At 36.0% G+C, this 24844-nt stretch overlaps 1 protein-coding gene across 1 annotated transcript in view; it reads left to right on the top strand.

The window, feature by feature from the left end:
- The window catches only part of LOC145686391 (putative G-protein coupled receptor CG31760), an 890751-nt gene that overhangs the window by 738241 nt on the left and 127666 nt on the right, over window positions 1-24844 (top strand). The window contains exon 7 of the mRNA XM_081759667.1: window positions 17103-17214. Within this exon, the coding sequence (XP_081615793.1) occupies window positions 17103-17214 (112 nt within the window). The remainder of the gene's footprint in view (window positions 1-17102; window positions 17215-24844) is intronic.

Here is a 24844-nt window from a genome sequence, read left to right as displayed (position 1 = left end):
TTTATCCAAAAATGCATAATTCAGAATGTTTTTCTAGCGGTAAGGGATTCCCGAGAAGAAGTGAGGGATTTCAGATTATTACGCTAAGGAAAATTGGTCCGATTCATAATTTATGAACACACGTTCCAACAAGAAACAAATATTCGTTGACAAAACATCGATATCTCGAACAGAATCAAAATGGCGAAGGATTTTTAGCGTATTGTACATGGTTGCATAATTACAGGAATAAATGAGTGTAGATAAAGTGAAAATAAAAAATATATATATTTAAAGTCCCATAATCATGTCCTGTGGGCAAAAGGTGACAAGTTGTTAATGGAAGTTAATGTTTCGGGAGAATTTGTGTAATGAGAATGTGGAAAGAAACAGGAATACTAAAAGAAGAATATGATGTTATCCACCACAAATTCACTTTGCCTGGAACCCCCTTTTTCACTGTTTTCTACATTTTATTATATAACCAGCTTACTACACTTAAAGAAGAAATCGGTAAACTAACATCAGAAAAATATACTTCTATGTAAATCAACAGACTAAAAAATAAAATATAAAAGTAATGGAAACAGTTATAATTCATACCTGGTTGTATGCACAGACGGACACCTGTTACATTACTTCAATATAATTTCCCCCACTTATACCAGGTTTTATCATAAAATAAATATCGCTGTTCAGAGAACTCTAGAGTCGTAACCACTTGAAAGAATGCAACCAAACTTGGTAGGGGTGTATTTGGAAACATGCAGAAGCGATTGGTGTAGAAAAGGCAATTAGTTCCAATTTTCGCCACCAGAGGTAATTGTGGCGCTGTACAACACCAAGTAAATGCAGTATGGAAGAAAAACGACATTAGTGATGCTAAATTATAAGAAAGGCTGTAATTACCTCTCCTGTAGGTCACATAGCATTGATTACCAATGCTATTAATACCCCGTGGCCAGTGGCAGATTTACGGAGAGAGAGGCATTTGAGCTGTAGCGTCTATTTAAAATTCTTGGATATCTTACAAAAATACAAAAACGAAGTTAAATGTTAGTCTTTCCTGTTCTCATAAACTGCAAGCTCCCCCCAAAAATTCTAGGAAAAGATTAATATCAAATCTCGCCTCCAGAGGATATTGTGTTTCTGTTCAGTGTTAAGTACGGTAAATGTGATATGGACGACAAATGATATTATTGATATTCAATGAAATAAAGGCCTAACTATTCCCCTGCGCCGCGTGACATTGATTTGTACTCCTATTAGCAACCCCGTGGTGTAGTGATGTGTTATGGGCGCTGATGATGAGGTGAAGTTCTCCCAAAAGGCAGGTTTTTGACGACAAGGTCCCTGGGCAAGGAAAACCCATAGTGATTAGTATCGTATGAGAGGATGCTGACGTTCTAAGGACGAGACCTACAGGTTAACATGGGATCCAACTCAAGTGTGTCGTCACTGGAACTCGAACCCGGGACCTCTTGATACAAGGCAAAGAGTGTGGGAAGAAAAAGAAGCAAACATCATCGGAGCATCATCAATTCACTTCTGTCACATTGTGGCGCCCAAACCCGTATCATTGAAACACATGCAGGAGTGAGTAAGCACCTAGAGACGTAATTACAGCCTTTCTTATTTAGCATCACTAGTGTCGTTTTTCTTTCATGCTGCACTTACTTGGCGTCGTACAGCGCCATAATTACCTCTGATGGTGAAAATTGGAACTAATTTTGCTTTCTACACCTATCGCTTCTGCATGTTCCCAAATATACTTCTACCAAGTTTGGTTGCATTCTGTTTACTGGTTAAGTCTCCAGAGTTCTCTGAACAGCGATATTTATTTTATGATACCCTGGTATCTTTTGCCGTACGTGTGGAAGGCGGCGTATGCTGTCAGCGCGCCTAGCATTGTTGATGTCTTGCATGGATCTCCCTGTGCCACGGATGATAGCTTTTCTTGTGATGTGGTGCTTCCCTCAAAGTTCCTCCTTCATTTTGACGAAAAAAATCGTAGTCGCACGGGCTCCTATCAGGTGAATATGGAGAATGTTCCAGCATCTCCCAATGGCACTGACGCAGGAGCTCAGCTGCAGTAATAGACTGTGATACCCTGCTGGTCATGAAGAGTGATGGAAGTTAGTATCCGAACGTGCCGTTGCTTCAGAGTACAGGACGAAGGTGTTGTCGAAAGAAATTGCGGTAGTAGGTTCCATTGACTGTCTATATACCTATTATGTCATTAGGTATAATATGGTGTAGAAAGACCCCATGGATATCGTAAACCATAACGAACACCGTTTTCACACCACCACCGTGTGCAAGATGCACATTCTTTATACGAGAACCAAGATGTTTCCATCCATGAATTGCCGCTTCAACTGTGGTTCATATGGCTGAGTCCAGGTATCGTCCACAGTAACAATCATTCTTACAGTTAGAAAGTCTTCAACCTTCTTCTGGTGGGATTCAGCAATTCCTGTGCAAATACATATCGACGTCATCGTTGCATCTCGGTAATTTGATACTGTATTGTAATTTTACAGATTCCAAAAATGTCGTGCAGAATATATATAGTATTGTTTTGTGGCACACGCCTACTTCTGTGGTAATTCACGCGCAGTCCATTGGAGATTCGCGATCAGCAAGAATCTGAGTTATGTTGCATATTGCAGTGCCATACCGTGGGAAGGGGGGGCGAGCGGGGCGACGGCCGTGGGACCCAAAGAAAGGGGGCGCAAATTTCAGAAGGGAGAAACGAAGGAAAGAAAAGAGAGGAAAATTAGTAGTATGTACGTAAACCCTCTTCCTGCTTTAGGAAGTGGTCCTATAATATTACTCATGTTAGGAAAATGCATGTGCACATATATAAAATGGAAGGAAGAAAGTAGTTAAAAGTGTTAAAAATGAAGGAAAAGCAGAGTTTATTTTTTTTCTAAATTTTCTTCTGCTTCGTGCCAACCATGGTGACGCTACGCGGCTTGTCTGTCGATCTCATGGGGACGCCTCGTATACTCTCACCCCGGACTCTGATTTCAAACGCCATGGCCCTGGTATGTTTGGGGGCGTTCCAAGCGGTGGCGATATTGAACGGCATCCCTACCTTCATGAAACACTTTCACCCATCGTGCCACCGTACGATATGGCAACCCTTCCACCACATGCTTAAGATTCCCTATCACTGTGAAATTAAAATACCGCTAATTTTTCAGTAATTATGTGATATCTTCAAATAGATAAAAGATAATCGGAAAGTGGATCAAGACCTCCCTAGACGATGTTATTTTGCATCAGGTACCGTTATCACGAGTCACCTATTAACTTTTCGTTTGCAGTTATTAGCGAAATGCAGTTATGCCGATTTTCTAAATGGCAGGAAATCGAAAGCAGATAAATGAGTCGTAATAACAGTATCTCACGCAAAATAATATTGTTTAGGGAGATCTTGTTCCACTTTTCGATTATCTTTTATCTATTTGAAGATATCACATAATTACTGTAAAATTAGCGGTATTTTAATTTCGCAGTGATAAGGCCTCTGAAACGAAATTCCTGAAAATATATTTACGCATCGCTTCCACATGCCGCTTCAATCTTGATCCACGCACATTGTACATCTTCCTGAAACATTGTCATGGTGCTTCTATTTTTCTCCTCTACTTCACGACACTGACTCAATAACACACAATCATTACCACTCCCCACACTCCTCCTTGCATTTCATTATCAGCTACTGAAGTCTTCTAGTTTCTGGGGCAAACTCCACTGGCGTTGAGAACAGTGTTGCCATCATCTTTATCCTACGTATGTATAATGACGCAGCTACTCATCACTGTTAATACGTATAGATAAATAATGAGATAAAAGTGATGCACAAGAGGGTACTAATACCATGTACTACCCCACATGGTAGCACCAACTCCAGTCACGCCATTCATTGATCGCATTTCAAAATACATTAGGTATATTCTCAAATAGCGTAATCATTGTTATATCACGTATGGCAAGATAGCCCCCCTACTTTAGAAAATTGAAACAATGACTAGGTCATTCGTTTGTACTACGTTTGTACCGTTTGTACCGAAAATATTTTCGTTTGTACCATTTTCCTTATAGGGGTACCTGAGAGGTCAACTGGGGGGCTATCTTGGCGCCAAGATCGCCCCCCGGTATCACAGCACAAAAAATTGGAATACACCATTCGAAAGCAAATCGTTTGTACCGTTTGTACCGAAAAGAGTTTTGTTTGTACCCTAATAGTTTTTGAGAAACAGGGGATGACATTTGGGGGTTATCTTGGCGCCAAGATAGCCCCCCCGTATCACAGCACAAAAAATTGGAATACACCATTCGAAAGCAAATCGTTTGTACCGTTTGTACCGAAAAAAGTTTTGTTTGTACCCTGATAGTTTTCGAGAAACAGGGGATGATATTTGTTGCGGGGGGCTATCTTGGCGCCAAGATAGCCCCCCGTATCACAGCACAAAAAATTGGAATACACCATTCGAAAGCATATCGTTTGTACCGTTTGTACCGAAAAAAGTTTTGTTTGTACCTTGATAATTTTCAAGAAAGAGTGGATGGCGTTTGGGAGGCTATCTTGTACGCAAGATTGGCCCCCTAATATGTACTTTTTCTATGCCCATTAATAAGTATTATGTGTCTATTCATATGAATTTATGTGAATTTAGATCTCTTGATGTACATATCCAAATGAAAAGAAGGGCTTGTTGGGAATAACGCAACGTTAAAACTGAATCGGCGAGTGGGAAAACAGTGTGAGTTCAAAATAAACAATTTTCAGTTAAAGGCGAAAATAACACTAAAGATGTAGAACTACAAGTTGTAATGAAGAGCAGTACAATTTGGAAGACCTCGCACGTTATAACAGAATGCTATAATGTCGACTGTACATTTGTGGCATTAACAAACGAAAGTTCTTTCTTCAAACATCTCAAAATGCGTTTTGTGCACTAGTAGTGTTTTTCCGCTCAACGATTCAATTAAATTTAATCTATTTGTGCCCTTTTCCGTAAATAAATACCGTAAAAAGCATAACGAAGTGTGTACAAATTCAGAAAGAAACTGGATTTACAGAAATAATCTTAAACAAAGAAAACTAAAAGATGAAATGTTTGCTCACCTAAACTGCGTCCTTCCACGTTTCAGCTTTACACCAACTGAAAAAATTAGCTGTTTATATCTGTCACATTAACGGCTCGAGAAGTTTGCCGCTTTCATAGACATAGACGAAAGCAAATAGGCCATTGCTGAATAATACGTATTTACTTAAGGAAAAGGGCAGAAATAGAGAAAATTTAATTGAATCGGTGAGTGGAAAACTACTATAGTCCACAAAACGCATTTTGAGATATTTGAAAAAATAACTTTCGTTAGTTAATGCCATAAATGTACAGTCGACATTATAGCATTCTGTTATAACGTGCAAGGTCTTGCAAATTGCACTGCTCTTCATTACAGCTTGTAGTACTACATCTTTAGTGTTATTTTTGCCTTTACTTCAAAATGGTTTATTTTGGACTCACACTGTTTTCCCACTCGCCGATTCAATTCTAACGTTGAGTTATTACTGAAAAATTCATTTTTTTTTAATTTTGATATGCAGAACCAGAATTCTAAATACAGATCAATTCACATGGATAAACATATGATACTTATTAATGGACATGGAAAAAGTACACATTAGGGGGCCTATCTTGCGTACAAGATAGCCCCAAAATTTCATCCCGTGTTTCTCGAGAACTATCAAGGTACAAACAAAACTTTTTTCGGTATAAACGGTACAAACGATTTGCTTTCGAATGGTGTATTCCAATTTTTTGTGCTGTGATACGGGGGGCTATCTTGGCGCCAAGATAGCCCCCTGCCCAAAATATCATCCCCTGTTTCTCGAAAACTATCAGGGTACAAACAAAACTTTTTTCGGTACAAACGGTACAAACGATTTGCTTTCGAATGGTGTATTTCAAATTTTTGTGCTGTGATACGGGGGGCTATCTTGGCGCCAAGATAGCCCCCTGCCCAAAATATCATCCCCTGTTTCTCGAAAACTATCAGGGTACAAACAAAACTTTTTTCGGTACAAACGGTACAAACGATTTGCTTTCGAATGGTGTATTCTAATTTTTTGTGCTGTGATACGGGGGGGCTATCTTGGCGCCAAGATAGCCCCCCAAATGTCATTCCCTGTTTGTCGAAAACTATCAGGGTACAAACAAAACTTATTTCGGTACAAACGGTACAAACGATTTGCTTTCGAATGGTGTATTCCAATTTTTTGTGCTGTGATAGGGGGGGCTATCTTGGCCCTAGATAGCCCCCCCCCAAATGTCATTCCCTGTTTCTCGAAAACTATCAGGGTACAAACAAAACTTTTTTCGGTACAAACGGTACAAACGATTTGCTTTCGAATGGTGTATTCCAATTTTTTGTGCTGTGATACGGGGGGCTATCTTGGCGCCAAGATAGCCCCCCCAGATGTCATCTCCTGTTTTTCGAAAACTATCGGGGTACAAACAAAACTTTTTTCTGTACAAACGGTACAAACGATTTGCTTTCGAATGGTGTATTCCAATTTTTTGTGCTGTGATAGGGGGGCTATCTTGGCGCCAAGATAGCCCCCCCAGTCGACCTCTCAAGTAATCCTATAAGGAAAATGGTACAAACGAAAATATTTTCGGTACAAACGGTACAAACGTAGTACAAACGAGTGACCTAATCATTGTTTCAATTTTCTAAAGTGGGGGGTTATCTTGCCATACGTGTTATATCACTATTATTTACAACAATGTTATTATTTATAGTAAAAAAGCTATTGACGTTAATACTATAATATCAACTCAATTTATTAGTAAAAATAATTACCATGGAAATAGATCTTTCAATAAAGTCGTTATGTGTTTGTAGAAGACAAAAATGTAATGAAATTATTTCCTTTACATTAATGCTACCACAACATATTTTTCCATCATGCATCATGCAATAAAAGCTCATGAATTATAATCTGGACATTGCTAGAAAGTAAGTAAGTATATGTATTCAAATATAATGTGATTACCATATTTCAGTTTTAAAAGAATCACAGTAGTTTGGACTAGAGCAGAAAGTACGTCGTGTAAGAAACAGAGATTAAAAAAATCTCGTTTTCAAGTTCCATAGATTTTTCAATATTTCCGCCAGAAAAAGATAAATACAAGAACTAAATTCGAAAATGGTTCTATCAAATACATATTACGTTGCTCTAAACCTGTAGTCCTCCCTGCATATAATTTTGTTTCCAAAGATGAGATTTAAACAGATTTGTCGCAACCTGAAATACATTAGTAAAAATCGTTATCTCTCTTTTAAAGATAAAATGTACACACATTTATGAAACTTTCTTGTTTCCGTTGAAAAATCATTCACAAATGAGATTTCTGAAGCTCTGAATATATTTATGATTCTCATTCCTGTTCTTGGTTTATTTCCTGTTTCCATATGCATCTTAACTAATATTACTATTTAAGTATCAATAGTTACATCTATATATATCCTTTCTTCCCTCTGACTTTTACGATTGCCACAGTCCTTATTTTTCATCACAATCACTTCCATCTTTCTTTCATTTTGTTTTCTTCTATTTTTTTTAGAGAGATTTCCCTCAATTTTCCAATATTCTGTTACTTTCGTTTGTAATTTCTCTGCAAGAGACATATTTTCAGAAAAGTTACTACTTTTAACTATTTTAACTTGTTCAGTACGTACACTATTCATCGCTTTTTCGGACTCCTAATTATGCTATGTATCAGCGTAAACGTCTTATAGAAGGAATAACTCCGTCTGTTGATAGATATCAGAGCACAAAAAAAAAATGGTTTTCTGGAATCAATTCAGCGCTCCAAGAATAGTTTTGATTTGATTTGATTTTAAGTTCAGCGTCCCGTTCAGCAGTGAGGCTGTATAAGATCTAGTGTATAAGTTTAATGTGGTATCCAAATCACATAAGTTCCCGCCGGGAGTCGAACCCAGTCTCCCACGCCCAAAGCGCGTACGCTAATCGCTTAGCCACGAGGGAGCTCAATAGTTTTGATCTCTATTCACCCTTTCTTTATACTAAAACAGGAAATAGTAGAAACCCATTACTTTTTCCAGTTTCAATATTGATTGCATAGAAAAAGAATGGTAAAAGATAGCAAGAAGTGGTTTCAGATTTTTAAAAAATGAAAGTAAAATATTTCAGTTTAACGTCCGACAATTATGCCCTTTAGGCCAAGGAAGACGATGATTAGGACAAGTAAATGATGATGAAAGAATTGGTGGAATTAGCAAATGTGGGGGAATTACAGGATGTTATCCACCAGAAACTTACTCGACCGGGGATCGAACCAGGACCCCACGCACCAGAGGTGAGTACTCTACCACTGAGCCACTGTGCTCTTTCAGGATTTTTTTATATTGATTGAGGATCGCAATTTCTAAGAAACAGGAGAGGAAAATAGAATGCAATAAAGACGAAAGTGATTGTGATGGAAAATAAGGACTGTGGTAAGCGTAAAAGTCGGAAGGAAGAAAGAGTATATATAGATGTAAATATAGATACTTGGGTAGTAATATTAGTTAATGTGCATCTCCGACTTCATCCCTATTTCAACCGGAAGTGGTAGACATCTACTAAAACTTCCGCCTCTAATATTGATCTCTACAGAGCGAAAATGGTAAAAGGCGGCTAAGAATAGTTTTAGGTATGAATTCTGGATCGTGAGAATACATTTCATCTAAGTTCTTATTCTTCTACTAAAACCAAATATAGTAAAATGTAGTACAATTTCCTCTTCCGATATTGATTTTTATAAACTAGTAATAAAATTGTAAAAGATAGCGAGAAACTGCTTTTATTTATATATGGATTCAGCATTCGAAGATTAGGTTTCATCTCCGACCGAGTTCCTCTATTGCAACCGGAAGTTAAAGCTCTACTACATCCTGTTTCAGTATTGAATTCAAGTGGTTTAAATAGTTCACATTGACTATTCAATTATATACCAAGTTTTAGTTTTATAAAAAAAATTACTAAAGTTGTTCTCTTCTGCTTTATATTAGTTTACTAGAATACTCGTTCTTCGTACGGGAAGAATACGTTTCATTTTGGACATAAAGGGCTGAATTTGGGTTTAAACGGCATTGGAAGTGTCACTGTTCATCTCAGCAACCTTAAAAAGTATGAATTCTGCACTAATATCAGTCATTTCCGACCATTTTTTAAATATTCCAACTCCCCCTCCCCTAAGTTGCATCGTCAAAGTGAAATGATAAAAACTATTGGCAAATTTGATGAGATCGGTCGCGTTGTTCAAAAATTATGACGTCACAAATGTAGTCACTTTCATTTATCTATAATTAGTATATTACGGTGGTCCTTAAATAAGTGGAAAAATTGTCATATAAAATCATATAAAATAGTTACTGTGTGTTTTTTTTTTTTAATTTTTAAACTTAATTTTAGGGGTGGCTACCATCTTGTAAAGTTTTCATTTAAAAACTTGGAATGAATTAATAATACAATTTAGTTACAAGAGAAGTTACATTTAATAAACATGTAAATACATTGCTACTATATAATAAGAATTTTAGAAAGAGCTGTTAATAAAATACACTGTTAGTTTTTACTTCATCTTAAGACAGCAAAGTTGATTTTTTCGATTCCGGATACTTGCTTCTAGATACTGCTTTTGTTCTTCATCTTTTCTATGAAGTTTCCTGTACTCTTCCATCAGCGGAACACCACGTTTAGCTACGTCATTAATAACTTTAAGTGAACTAGCTATTGCCTTCCTTTTCTTGTAGGATTCGTTGTCTTTCCAGGCAGTTACATCTGTTTACAAAAGTTCTGATGATAGATTCAGGATTTTGAAAAACAATGGTGTTACTGGATACAAAATCTTGCAAGTCCTTTATAAGAATGACATCAGGATCAATTTTGGGCACGTTTCAGTGTTTCGTCATTCTCTTCATTTTCTAAATTTCCTCATTAACACCTTCATATTCCTTTAAATTTCTCAAAAGTTGTAAGTAATTTCTGGGAGCAGTACAAGCAGATGGTGCTTGAAACCAGCTGTTAACATATGTTCAGAACTGAGCGTTCTTCTCAATAAAAACTAACGCCAGTAAGTAAATGAAGAGGCAGCAACATAAAAACTAATACTTGTTCTCCCCAGCAGGGGTGAGTGTGTGTGTGTGTAAAAGCAGGACACCAAGAAAGCAACGGTAGCTACGTGTATTATGTTAATATCGCATTAATCCACATATAATAATGTTCATTTAGCAAGTTTGTTTGTATTTTTTGAATTCATATAATCTTGTGTTATGAAATACAAATATATCGAACAGTCTCAAAGCAACGTCGAAGAATTATTAAGAAACCAGCGCCTACACAAGGATTACATCGACCAGAATGGTCCATCCACGCCGGATGAAGATTCTACAGTGCAGTTAACAAGGTAGGTAGTGAGTGCATATTTCAATGTAATATTATCCTTGTATCACTTATACAAAATAAGCCTGTAAAAGCAAAGCCTCATTTAGAACGTAAGTGTTAAAAGTGTATTTAATTTGAGTGAAGCATGACGGACAGAATGAAAGAATTAGTTTTCAAGAGAGGTCAAATTAAGGCCAAACTCACTCGTTTTAAACCTTTTGTAGATAGTTTTACAGAAGATCAGAATATTACGCAGTTAGTGTTACGTTACGAGAAAATAAAACAGTGCTACGATGAATTTGATGCAATACAATCCGAAATAGAAATGTTACAGGGTTCATCAGAAATTGATCAGGAAACGTAAGAAAGAGAGCAATTCGAGAATACTTATTTTGATTTAGCAGCTAAGACGGAAGTGTTCATAAATCAACACAGCTCCAGTGCAAAGAAAAATGAAAACAATGAAGCAAGCAATTCTAATCCATCAGTCAGGTTGCCGGTGATAAACCTTCCTACCTTTTCTGGAAGCTACGATGAGTGGTTGTCGTTCTATGACACGTTTCAGGCATTAATACATAACAATAGCACATTGCAGCCAGTCCAAAGGTTTCATTATTTGCGTTCTTCTCTACGTGGGGAGGCTCTTGAAGTAATACAAGCCTTGGAAATTTCTTCTGAAAACTATGACGTTGCATGGACTTTACTCAAAGAACGTTTTGAAAACAAAAAGTATATTGTTAACAAACACGTCAAAGCTTTATTTGAAATGCCAATGGTGGAACATGAGTCGGCTGTTTCGCTTAAATCTCTTTTAGACAGCACAGTAAAACATTTGAGGGCTTTAAAATCATTAGGTCAACCGACAGAAAGCTGGGATGCATTACTTATTTATTTGATTGCGACCAAACTAGACAATACAACACATAAAGAGTGGGAGAAAACACAATCAACGAATGAATTACCGAGCATGTCACAGCTGACACAATTTTTACAACAGCGTTGCCAAGTTTTAGACGCAGTTGATAATAAGCGTAGACCTAAAGATACACCCTCAGTTCCAAGTAACAAATATCAACAAACAAATAAGGCAGGCAAAAAGAGTTCTTACTCAACGACAGCACACGTAACGTGTTCCGACAACAATGCATGTCCCAGCTGTAAAGGCTCACACAAATTATTTCAATGCCAATCATTGTTGAAAAAATCTATAGGAGATAGAATTAAAGAAGTTAAACGTCTTTCTTTGTGTATAAATTGTCTCAAACGAGCGCATAAGGCAAATGAGTGCTTATCAGGTAATTGTAAAATATGCAATAAAAAGCATAACACATTATTGCACTACTCGCGTTGTCCATCGCCCACTAGAGCGAATGAACCACAAGATGAAAGGGAAATAGGTCAAGGTCAAAACACGCTCGCTGCAACCACATCAGTCGATCAGGAATGTGAAGATAAGAATATTCGTTCTACAAACAGTGTACCGCAGAATCTTAGGAGACCACCAAGCGTTATGCTATCCACAGCTGTAGTATATGTTAAAGATAAAAAGGGTAATTTTCAAATGTGTCGAACACTTCTCGATTGTGCTTCTCAGCCCAATTTTCTAACGAACAGAATGGTTCAATTATTGGGACTAACAAAGAGTAATAGCGTTGTACACATAAATGGTATAGGTAATGCTAATACAAGGTCATGTCATAGCGTTCAGGCTACAATTAAGTCAAGACATAACAATTATTCAGCCACATTAGACTTCATTATATTGCCGCAAATATCACAAGACTTGCCTATGGTTCGTGTAGACACGTCATCGTGGGAAATACCTTCCAACATTGAATTAGCAGATCCTAACTTCAACATACCACAGCGTATTGACATGTTATTGGGGGCGGAAGTATTCTTTGATCTACTTTGTGAAGGACAAATAAAACTCAAGGCAGGGTATCCAACCTTGCACAAAACATTGTTTGGCTGGATTGTAGCTGGAAAAATAGACAATCAACCACACATTTCGACAAATGTGTGTCACCTCTCCACAACAGAAAAAATACACGAGCAATTACAAAAATTCTGGACGATAGAAGAATGTTCAATGAAACATCCATTAAGTCAAGAGCAGGCAGAATGTAAAAGACACTTCAAAGAAACACACCGGAGAGATGAGACTGGGAGATTCATCATTAAGAAGATTGCAACGTGTAACTGCTTATTGCCTACGATTTGCGCACAACATGAGAAAATCTAATTGTGACAGACAGCATGGACATCTTACAGTAAGTGAATTACATGAAGCACTCGAATGTCTTATTAAACTATCACAGCAACAAGCATTTCACAAGGAATTAAATGCGTTGAGATCAGGAAAGGCAGTCGACAACCAAGGTCAACTGAGAAATTTGAACCCATACTTGGATGAGAGGCAAATAATCAGAGTCGGAGGAAGATTAAATGCAGCAGATTTTACTGAAGGACAGACACATCCTATTGTACTTCCAGCTAACTGCAACTTGACAAAGTTAATCGCTCAAGAAGAACATAAGAAGCTATTGCATGCCGGGCCTCAATTATTGTTATCATCCTTGCGACAATCATATTGGCCAATACGTGGACGGAACTTGGTTCGTCAAGTTGTGCATCAGTGTGTCACATGTTTCAGAAACAATCCTAAAGATGGTAAACAGATGATGGGAGATCTACCAGCTGACAGAGTTCAACCAACAAGACCATTTCTTCCCAGCGGCGTTGACTACTTTGGGCCCATTTACCTTAAATCGAGTAACCGAAGGGGAGCCAAACTCCATAAGACATATATAGCACTTTTCGTGTGTTTTGCGACTAAGGCGGTTCACATTGAACTTGTTAGTGATCTAACTACAGAGGCGTTTATTGGAGCATTAAAGCGATTCATGGCTCGTCGAGGAAAATGTGCTAAACTGTATTCTGACAATGCAAGTAACTTCGTTGGTGCAAAAAGGGAACTACAAGAATTGAAGACTTTATTTGAATCAGAACACCATAAAGAAAAAATACATAATTTTCTAGCAGCTGATAACATCACGTGGGTTTTTATTCCAGCAAGATCACCAAACTTAGGCTTATGGGAATCATCAATTAAATCTCTCAAATACCATTTAAAGAGAGTCGTGGGAAATGCTTCACTCACCTACGAAGAGATGAACACTATTTTGACACTGATTGAGGCTTGCTTAAACTCTAGACCATTAACACCATTATCAAATGATCCAAACGACCTACATCCTTTAACACCTGGTCATTTCCTAATAGGCGACGCACTCACTACCATGTCAGAACCTAACTTGAAAAATATTCCTGTCAACAGACTTTCGAGATGGCAATACATACAACAACTTCATCAGCAATTTTGGTCCAGATGGTCAAAGGAGTATCTATCAAGTCTTCTAGGACGATCCAAGTGGAGAAGAAAATTCCCCAACCTTCTGGAAGGTGATTTGGTGCTCATCAAAGAAGATAACATTCCACCTCTAAAATGGAAAACTGGACGTATCGTGCAATTGTTTCCTGGGAAGGACGGAATAGTACGAGTGGCGACAGTGAAAACTACCAGAGGTACAACAACAAGATCTATTCGTCAATTGTGCCCGCTTCCTAAGGAGAGTTAATGTGTTGGTGTTATTCATAGTGTGTACATTGTGTGATTCATAGTGTGTTGTGTTGTGTGTGCATTATTCTGTTTATGTTTATATCATTCATTCATAACTTGTGTTATCTATTGTTGTGTATATTAAGTTCATGAACCAAATTAATCATTCATAGATTTGTTGAAGGAATTCCTTCAAGGCGGGCGGTATGTTCAGAACTGAGCGTTCTTCTCAATAAAAACTAACGCCAGTAAGTAAATAAAGAGGCAGCAACATAAAAACTAATACTTGTTCTCCCCAGCAGGGGTGAGTGTGTGTGTGTAAAAGCAGGACACCAAGAAAGCAACGGTAGCTACGTGTGTTATGTTAATATCGCATTAATCCACATATAATAATGTTCATTTAGCAAGTTTGTTTGTATTTTTTGAATTCATATAATCTTGTGTTATGAAATACAAATATATCGAACAGTCTCAAAGCAACGTCGAAGAATTATTAAGAAACCAGCGCCTACACAAGGATTACAACGACCAACATAAACTTCCTCAACAAATAATCAAATGTTACGAATTCCAGTTTCTTCTTGTTTGAAAAGTTTGAAATGATCACTAAATAAGTGTATCTTTAGCGAGTAAATTGCCTTTTCCATCCATCGGGCTCGATGCACCCCCCCTGGAGCTCTAAAATATATACCTCTTTCTGAAGTTCTCCAAGGAATATGATTGTGACCTCTAAAAGTTCTTCGTAATCTTCTCGTGGTTGAAACTCCTAAAGTTGTTTTTAGCAAACTCAATGATATTTGATTTTTATGAAGGAAACCGTCAGATGTGGCGGGTTTGAAATTACTGTTGTCAATCGAGTATCACAAACCCTTAAATCGCTTAAACAGCAAAATGTCATGCCCTGTTGAAGCTCCAATTGACTTACTAACAACTTCCTCAGGCATAATTTCGAGGATATGATGTCGGCATGCCAAATAAAGCATTTCTCTTTTCATCTTTTGCTCTAGAAGGACACACACTCTACTATGTAACCCAGTATTGGCTGATGTTGTGAAAAAACACCTACATTTCCACTTGTACTGTAACTATCCAGGATTCCAATATTTCATTAATAGCACAAGCTATTACTTCCCCTGTTCCTGATTGAATTTTTGGAACAGATAGTAACTGCTCAATGCCGTTTCCTGAAATAATAATTGCTAATTTGTCAACCGTTTCACTACTTCAAATGTCTTCTAAGAGTTTTCCGTCTCAGTTAACGGTCAAACGCGCACTAGCTGAAAATTCACTCTTTAAGTCTTGAGCTCTCTTTACTCTGCTTTAGATTCTAAGACGGCGATTAGAAGACTTGTTCACATTATACTCGGAAGGTTCACATCCCACAGATTTTAGTGTACTAGTCAAAACAACAGCTGCTTTTCTGTCACTTAACTTTCCTGCATCAAGTCTTGCAGCTACGTTACTGTCTAAAATATTCTTTCTATCTCTTTTCTTTGGAGGTGGATCGCAAGATGAAACCACTTCTTCATGTATCGCACTATTTTTAATTTCAGTTGAACTGTTTTGTTCACATGCATCTGGAGGAATTGACATTCGTTCAAAAGTAATATTTTATTTTCTTCTTCAGACTCTAATTTTTTCCAAACGTGCTTTTCTCTCTCTTGGATTTGCTTCTTTCTTTAGAAATTTCATATCAACATTTCCCATTTTACTGGGTCGTCCTTTTTGTCTTTGAATGATCAAAAAATCTTTATCTTCTTCTATTTACATCATATTGAGAGCATTAGCGTGGGCAATATCAAAAAGATCTTCCAGAGCCTTCTTCCAATCATCTTATTTCTTCTTCAAAGTCCAAACACCAAACAGCATGAAAAAACTCCCAACTCACTTGCTTAACAAAACAGCCAACGCACTTTCGTCCTAAAGCATACAACTCTCTTGGGCTGATAACTTCTTTTGATAAACTTTAGTGCACTAAAGTAGGCTAAAGTAATGGCATAAAGTAGTCTTTAACAAGTTACTTAAACTGGAATAATATGTTTTTTGCAAACAATTTAACATATTGTCTGTATGAATAACGTAGAAGAGAACATTTTTCTTAAAACAGGCACACATAACTGCACAAAGACTTTTCAAAGTACAGTAGCTAATAGGTAAATGAGCTCTCAAAGCGGACCTGTGTAGCACTGCGAAACGAGGCAAGTCTGGGCATGAAACACTTCTGTCTCGACATGAATGCTGGTGTGACTATCCAATCATTCCCGGCCTTATTAATTACTTCTTTGTAGGGCGGCGTGTTTATTGTTATTAACCTTTGTTGAATATATTGAAAATTTACCATTGTTTAAAACAAGAATGCTAACCTTCAACTTTTGAAGGAAAATTTTCCTTGTGTCACAAGGAGAACAATACATCTTCATTGGTCTATGCCTCACTGCCTCAGTGTTCTTGTATGGCTTTAAGCAGAATTACAGAGCAAAGGTATACTGAAACACAGAATAAAAGGTTACGTTCGAATTATCGCAGGCTGTAAAGTATTACAGAACTGAATGGGCCCACATGTATTTTGCACCCGTGCGTACTTACGGTTTTGCGCCCTAGACTTACAGTATTTAAATAACAAAATATTCCTTAATAGGTGCTGTTTTGATGTTTAAGCCATTCCTTTGCACTCCACTCCCGTAGGTACGCGAGCTGTGCGGACCTTAGGCGACTGCTGATAGGTTGGTATGAAAGTAGAGGGCAATGTGCTGTCCTATTTTAGTATTTTTTCCGTGTTAACCAGTGTGATTAATTTTAATAGAAATTTCATTTTTTTTTTTTCAAAAAATAACTCGATTATGTTGAAATTTCAAAACATGGTAGCAAGCCCTAAAATCTTTTTTAAAGATCTTAAAATTCTGTGGAAGTCTTTTTCTTTAAGATAATCATAACAAACCTACATAGTTTGTTTTTAAACTTAACGTAATATACATGAAAATTAACAGTACATCACTTACAATGGTTATAAAAAAAATTGTTTATTTGCAGTGTGAATACACACCAGGTGGAAAATGGGTTCGAGGTGGCTACGTGTGCAAATGTCGGCCAGGATTCTTTTCTCTGAATAGAGATCTGATTTTCAACGGGACGCTTGTGGAGCGTAAGTATTCAGAATTATCTCTAATTTCCTCTTTATTTCACTTTTCTATTTAAGTTTCCAAAATGATAACCCAAGACAATGATCTTACCTATTGAACTTTAATTGATGATTAGCCATACGTCACTTGACAAAAATGCATTTTAAATGAAATATTTATCAACTACAAAACTATGAAATTATTATATTAGAAGATATTATGTATGGTCACGATGGACGTTCAGTGTTCGGAAAACGCTGCATATATAAATCAATCACATCTTGGTAATCGTGTTCATGTTCCTATCATTTTTAAAGTACGAACACGCGTTCATCTTTTGACAACTTTTTTATTCATTGTAGACTTTCTTCGCTACAAATCTACAATGTCTACATTGTGGGTGTCAGCATTTATGTTTTAAGTGTCAGTTCATGAAAATTAATCAAAACAAATTCAACCATGAAAATTGACCAAAAACCGCAGCACACACAAAATAACTTATAATAAAATGAAAAAGTTAATCCCTCTGCATATGTGTCTAAGTTTTTGCTTTGATTTAGATTGGTAGTTTTTTTAATATTAGTTTCTTTTCATTCCGTTATTTTTTTTTCTTATTTTAGAAAACAATTTTAATTTTACTGCCACTGTTACGCCCTGTAGGCTAAAGGAGACGAATGATTAAGTACCCCTAGAAAACCAATGAAAATGATGTAGTCCATCACAAACTCATACGGCCGGTGACTCAGGGGCGGATCCATGGAGGGGCAATCGCTTCCCCCCCAGAAGAGGAAACTTTCTCGTTTTACCCATAAATAAAACCCATCCCTGAGTTTAAAGCTCTTAAAAGTAGCTCTATGTAGCAGTATTACAACCCACCGCTCCGCCTCAGAAAGTCCGTCCTGGATCCGCCCCTGCTGAAACTCAACCAGGGACTCCTTGCATAAGATATAAATGCTGTGCCACTCTTGTTTTGGAGTTAGCGGTTCATGATACATTGGTTCTTGTGCGATTTGTCCCTAAAATTTTGTAAATCTGTCACGTACTTACTAATTGTATATTTTCTTTTATAATTCAAACTTGCGTACATCACTTATACTCATACATATCTCTTGTTTGAAATTAAATTAAATCTTTGAGTTTTACGTCCCATAGATATGCTAGCTAGGCTAAAAAAGACTGTGATGATGAGAAATGAATGAAATGGTGGAATGAAGAAAGTGAGAGGAAACGGGAGAAACCCACGCACACGGTCATATGTATCTCTTGTTTCTCTTGTATTGTTAGACAATTTAGGTTTTAGTATGAATTTCTATTCGCGTTCTTTTTTGGAATATCTATGGTACTGATGTTTTGATAGGATACTTTCTTCTCGTGATAAAACAGGTGCGTACAACGTTGTTCTGAAATAAAATGACACATCTAATTTAACGTCCCACGATTACGCATCAAGGCTAAGGGAGATGATGATGATAATAAATAAAATGTTGAAATTAAGAAAGTGGATGGGAATGGCTGAATCACGAGAAAACCCACAAACACAGTATTTGTTCACCACAACATTACATGATACGAGCTGGGATCGAACCATAAACCCCACAAAACAGACGTGAGCACTCTATGATTGAGTCTCCGTTGTCCACATACAACATCGTTGTAATTAGCTTACAATCCTTCAGTTCCACGTCAAAGTTATCTTGCTCAATTCATCAATATAAAGTAAACACTAGCTATAATCCTATAGCAAACTTTACTTTGAAAAAGGGCAAAAATGTTCTCTATTGCGTCACATTAATTTATTAAATTGTGATCCATGTTCGATATTCGTTTTCCAATGTCTGTACGTATTTAAAATTGCTTTTTCATTTAATCCATATTACTTATTCTTATGATCCATAAATATATAAAGCAATATACATTAGATAAAACATATATATAGGAATCCATGACTATATCCCTAAGCAACATTTTCAGAGGCACAGCAAAAACAGAAAAAACTATGTGTGCCGATTAGTAAAATAACAATTAAAAAATATCACAGAGGTTTTATAAGCATGTAACTTTTATCTCTTTCTTATTTCCTCCACTGAAATGTTTGGTGGCTAACTAGTATCAGTAATGCTGTAGCCAAATCTTCAACGTAACGAGTTTATATAAAACAACTGTTGTTGTCCACTAGTTATATATATTTTCTTATATTTCCCTTTGTTATTCATAAATGTAATCCTCCATTTTCCTAATTGATCTCTAGAGCGTTATTCTCCACCTTGGTGTTCATATCAGAAGCTATAGGGCAAACAATTTTAATATGCACAACCTTTAAAAACGATGAAGATATGTTGAAGGAAATTTAACTGTTCTGCAGTAAGTTGTATGCAAGCTATTAATCGCAAGTGAAAGAAAGCAAAAGTGAAAAAGGCATATATATCCCTGTGTGCAAGCAGAGGTCCCGTGTGCTATAAGATGCACGAAAGGATGAAAGGCACTGGGAGAATATGGAGTTATATGAGACATACAGGATGTCTCAAAAGACCCCTGACATAGGGCAACTCTGTTATTATCTGAACTACAACAAAATGTATAAGGGGAAACCGTTTCCAAATATAATGTTTTCAATCTAAAGTGAAGGATTTTTTTTTTTTAATCGGACGAGCCGTTTGGGCTGTGCACTCTTTATGTTAAATGAAAATGCAACGTTGCCATTTATCTGGATCCACAACATAAGTGAATGAAGTTACTGTTTGAAATGGGGGTTAGCCATCGACATGTTAGCGTTAAAGACAGTAACTGCATTCACTTACGCTGTGGATCCACGTAAATGACAACGTTGCAATTTTATTTAACATTGGGCGCATAAAGAATGTACAGCCCAAACAGCTCGTCTAATTTAAAAACTTCCTTCTCTTTAGATTGAAAACATTATATTTGGAGACGGTTTCCCCTCTTACATTTTATTGTGACTCTGATAATAACAGAGCTACCCTATGTCAGGGATTTTTGAGAAACCCTGTATAAAAGGAGCTGGCGAAGACCAGAAAAGATCTTAGCACAGCTTTGTACTCAATGCCTATGAAGTATTCGATTTTCCAGGAAGTGTAGAAGTACCACGATCATATTGCTGCATAAGAAAGCGCACAGAAAAGACCTACCCAACTATAGACTTATAAATATTCTCCCTAAATTTACAAAATCCTCCAGAGAGTATTGTGAATCTTATTAGAAAGCAATATACCAAGCCCAATCAGCAGAACAGGCTAAATTTAGAAGTGTTTACAACTCAGTGGATCATATTGGAGTAGTGAGGGAATTTATAGAAAACTCGAACGAATGTGGATTAACCTTATGCACTGTGTTTAAAGATTGCCGGTAGTTACTAATGCTCATTCAGTGTCAAAGAAATTTTTATAACGTAACAAATAATATTTACAAACGAGTCAGCGCAAATATCCAACAGTTTGATTGTACAAATACTGTAAGAATAGAGAATATCATACGACAGTGTGATGTTATTTCTAACAAGCATTTACAAACTTACAAGAACACGGACCTGAGCTTTGGCAGATCAAAGAAATAAATGTAAACGAAGAACATCTGACTCGCGTAATGATATCGTTCTCTTTGCACGCAAAAGCTCAGAATTGCACGATACGGTAGAGAAGCAAGGGAATCGGGATAGAAATTAATGTGGACAATACGAAAGTGGTGTTTAATACTTCGCAAAGAAGTCAAAGATTGAGATTATTGAAGTTTAAAATGTTCAACTAGAAAAATTGAATACCTACGTTTATCTCGGATGGAAGATACTCATAAATTGAACTTTAAAGACGTTAATAGACGTATTAAGCTAGTCTGGAATGAACAGAAGCAAGAGGTTCATATTGAAAAGGTAAATAGCAATGTTTAAAATGAAAAATAATGAATGAATTCTTCCAACAAATATTGTTCGGGGATATGGACACTAAAACATATTAAACATTCAGCGTCTGTAGACTACACAATGAAACAGAAACATAAGCATGTCCTAGTAATCACCTCCAAAGATAGGAAAAGAATCACATAGATTAAGGAAATAACGGATATTATCATACAAAAAAGTCATTGAAGTGGTAGTGGACTAGACTTTGCAAGGAGAAATGATTATTATCTATTAACAAAAGCAATACAGGCCTTTATGAAACATCCTCATAGACGCTAGTGTTAAACAATCAAGAATATAGAGTTGAAAAAACTTAGGATATTTTCCCATTAAATGCCTTCAACTTCTTCTGACTTCTGTAAATGAGTTCAACAAAATGTTAGTGAAATTTTAAAATTCAGTTACTTCGATTCCATGATGGTTCTGTATCATTACCATTCATTGATAGATCACACTTTGTAACGTACTTTTGTTTGGCTATCACCCTCTGTATAATCATAATATCCCCCTATTAAACATTTTTTCTTTTTATTACAATGCTTTCAATAATTTCCTTTTCTGTTTGCTTGTTTGTGTCAAATATGGGAACTTATATTTTTTGAGCTCTAAAATTGTTTACAGACACGTAAACGCGATGACAAACTATTTTTCACGTAAAATTCAATCTAGCTTATCGTTTTACTTTGTATAAAGTTATTGCTTGAAACATTTTTAACCCTTACTTTATATGCAACCTAAATTACAATTGCGCTGTGTGGGTTGCCTGAGCAGTCAGTACTACTTGAACTACACTGCCAACTGATGAATGAAACGGTACTGATCGAGAAACTGTTGCGGACCCAGATGTTTTAACAAATAAATAAATAAATAAATAAATATTCAAATTTGAAATAATGCTTTTACAAAATACACTAAAAAGGGAAAAAATATTTTTTGATGATGTAAAATGAAGAAATGCAATATCTTAATATCCATACTCCAGGAGTACACAGAAATAATTCTGACCTGAAATTTCTTCATAAAATAGTAAATAGAAACTTAAAATCGGAAACATTACTTCAGAAACTATCCTTACGTGTCCCTTTCCGCATAACCTGGATTACCCATCTATTCCATCTTGCCCGCCCTAGATTGGCAATTATACGGAGGTCTCTTTCTTTTTAAAATACAGAACTGTTATAATCGTCTAACAACTGATATGGACATTTTTTTCGACCTACCTAATGTTTGAAAGAGCGATTCAATGAGTTTTAACGAAACAATATTACTTTTTAACTATTTTTGACACTCTTATTCTGTTATGTTTGTTGTTTTGTTTTGTTTATCTTTCCTGTTTGTTAACATTTCCCTATGTAAGATGACAGAGTTATATTGTATCTTGGAATTTGTTCAATAAATAAAGAAATTAATTAATTAAAAACAATTAGCACTCTTCAACAGAAGGTTAAAGTTATTATTAATGTTAGCAGTGATGGTCGATGATATAAATTCACATAAATACTAAGTCCCGCCCCATGGTTTTAGTCCTAGTCTCATTTTTTTTAAATTTTATTCCAGGTAATAAATAGATCTAAAAGAATTAGTGATAGTCCTTGGATTGTCTATCCTTTTTTATAGTGCATTTTATAAAATCATTATTTTTGAAAGTTTCTTCTATTTATTTCGCTATAACTCCAATTCACCGTCATGATGTGCAATTTCTAGAATGTTCTTCTGTTTCGCTACTATTACTGCCATAAACATGATAAATATATTTTATGTACAGAAATTACTATTTTGCATTTAATAATCAAGAGAGGAAAAGTGTTCGTCAAACCAAGATTTTTCTGATAAAAAGAATACTAACACTTGTAGATTACAAATAAATATTTTTTTTTTAGAATTCTTCATTTTTCCTTAAAAAACTGACATTTATTAAAGGAACTATTATTTAATAATATGTCTTTCTCTTCTAACAAATTTATTTATTTAATTTTACTTGTCCTTTAGGCTAAAGGATACGATCGAAACTGAATTATGATAATATTTTTTTTTCTGTTATAATTCCATTACTTGGGGTCCAGGTCATTTGCTGTTGTGAGAACGCCTAGACAGATTAAACCCAACTAACACATAAGTTTTCTCGGCACTGACAGCAGTACGTAGCAATAAGTCAAGTCTTTATGCAAGTAAAATTGTGAGAAGATGACGCACGAAGCATTCTGAGATCAATCTCTCTGCTTCAGAGCGTGTTGTCCAATGAACAATCATATGTTAATCTCAATATTGCTGTGTATGTAATGTATTTTTTCATTATATACTGTATATTCAAAGAAATGAAAACACTGATCACAAATGAATCAGAAAATGTTCGAAAGTAGACGAAAATATCAAATCTAGAACAACTGCAGGAAATAAGTTTGTAAATGACTGTCTCCATTGACAGACCTTCTCCAATTCTCCTTATTCTAACATCTTTTTCTTTCTAGGGAAGAGAAAATCTTGCTTGTCACACTGAGTATGAATTGAAATTGAAAGTGAAACACTTGAAAAGTTTCTACCTGGCCGGGATTCGAACCCGGCTCTACCAAATAGAAGTTCAATAAACTAACCACCCATATACCGCGCCACTTCACCTGCCACCCAAACTAATATCTAGTTAAATCGTTTCATGGAAAAATATAAACAATATACTAATGCTTGTGTGAGTGTCTTAATCTAGATTACTTTGTTTAACTCAAAAACAAGTTATATAGACGTTCCTCAATAAGGAAAATATCACGAAACGTTCTTCAAGTTCAGACTACGTCATCGGTTTCAGGAACGGTCTCGATTTACATTACATTTCTTCTTTATCATAACTTCTAATTTTCAAAGAAGAAAAGACGACAAATTATTTTCACATTCTTTGAATTGCATCAACACGTGTAGAAATAGACAATTCTATGTTTATGTTCCATAACTACTAGTTTATTTTCTTATATTCGTATGAGGAATTTGTGGCAAATTGAGCCGTTGGCTTTAGAGGAGTGAATTAGGGCGTTCGGCTTCTGATCATGGGGCGCAATCGACTAGGGGTTCGAATTCCTCTGAAGAGCAAGGTCGAAATTTTAACTGTCCTCAGTATTTCTGTGTTCATGTCCCTGTAGTGTTTGGAATACGTCAAAAAACATGAGGTGCCAGTAACGAACAATACACTGGTTGGGGCGATTGGTTTAAAAAATTGTGCAAGCAGGAAACTCCCATTGCATCTACCTGGGTTCAAATCCCGTCGTGGCAATTATTAATTTTTCTGTATGGGAAAGTGATGTTTATGTAATTGGTATTGTAATTCTGTTATTCCTTTATTATTATTATTATTATTATTATTATTATTATTATTATTATTATTATTATTAATATTATTATTACCACAGAAGGAAATAAGAAGTAACAAAGTCGAAGGTATTCATAGGAACAGAAAAGATGTAGAGTATGTCAGATGTTTCTTAGGTTTACTTATGAACGCAATAATGTTATTACGTTTATAGATTTACAGATAGAATAATCATTTTGTGACATTAGGAAATGGAATATAAATGTTTTTTAGCTGATTACAGTAATACATTTTGTTTCGCTCTTCTTCGAGGTAGAAAAGTGAGGTGACATCTTAAATAGGATCATTCTCGTGACTGGAGTTGTAAGTTCGATCACTATTTGTAATTTCTGTAATTTCGCGTATTTCTGCGCGAACAATTCCTTGCAGCTCTTTTTGACCCATA

Source organism: Thermobia domestica, chromosome 5 (assembly GCF_964235325.1).
Source record: "Thermobia domestica chromosome 5, izTheDome1.hap1.1, whole genome shotgun sequence".
NCBI classification, from domain to species: domain Eukaryota; kingdom Metazoa; phylum Arthropoda; class Insecta; order Zygentoma; family Lepismatidae; genus Thermobia; species Thermobia domestica.
The sequence above is the reverse complement of the archived record's forward strand: the minus strand, read 5'-3'. Positions and strand labels throughout refer to the sequence as shown.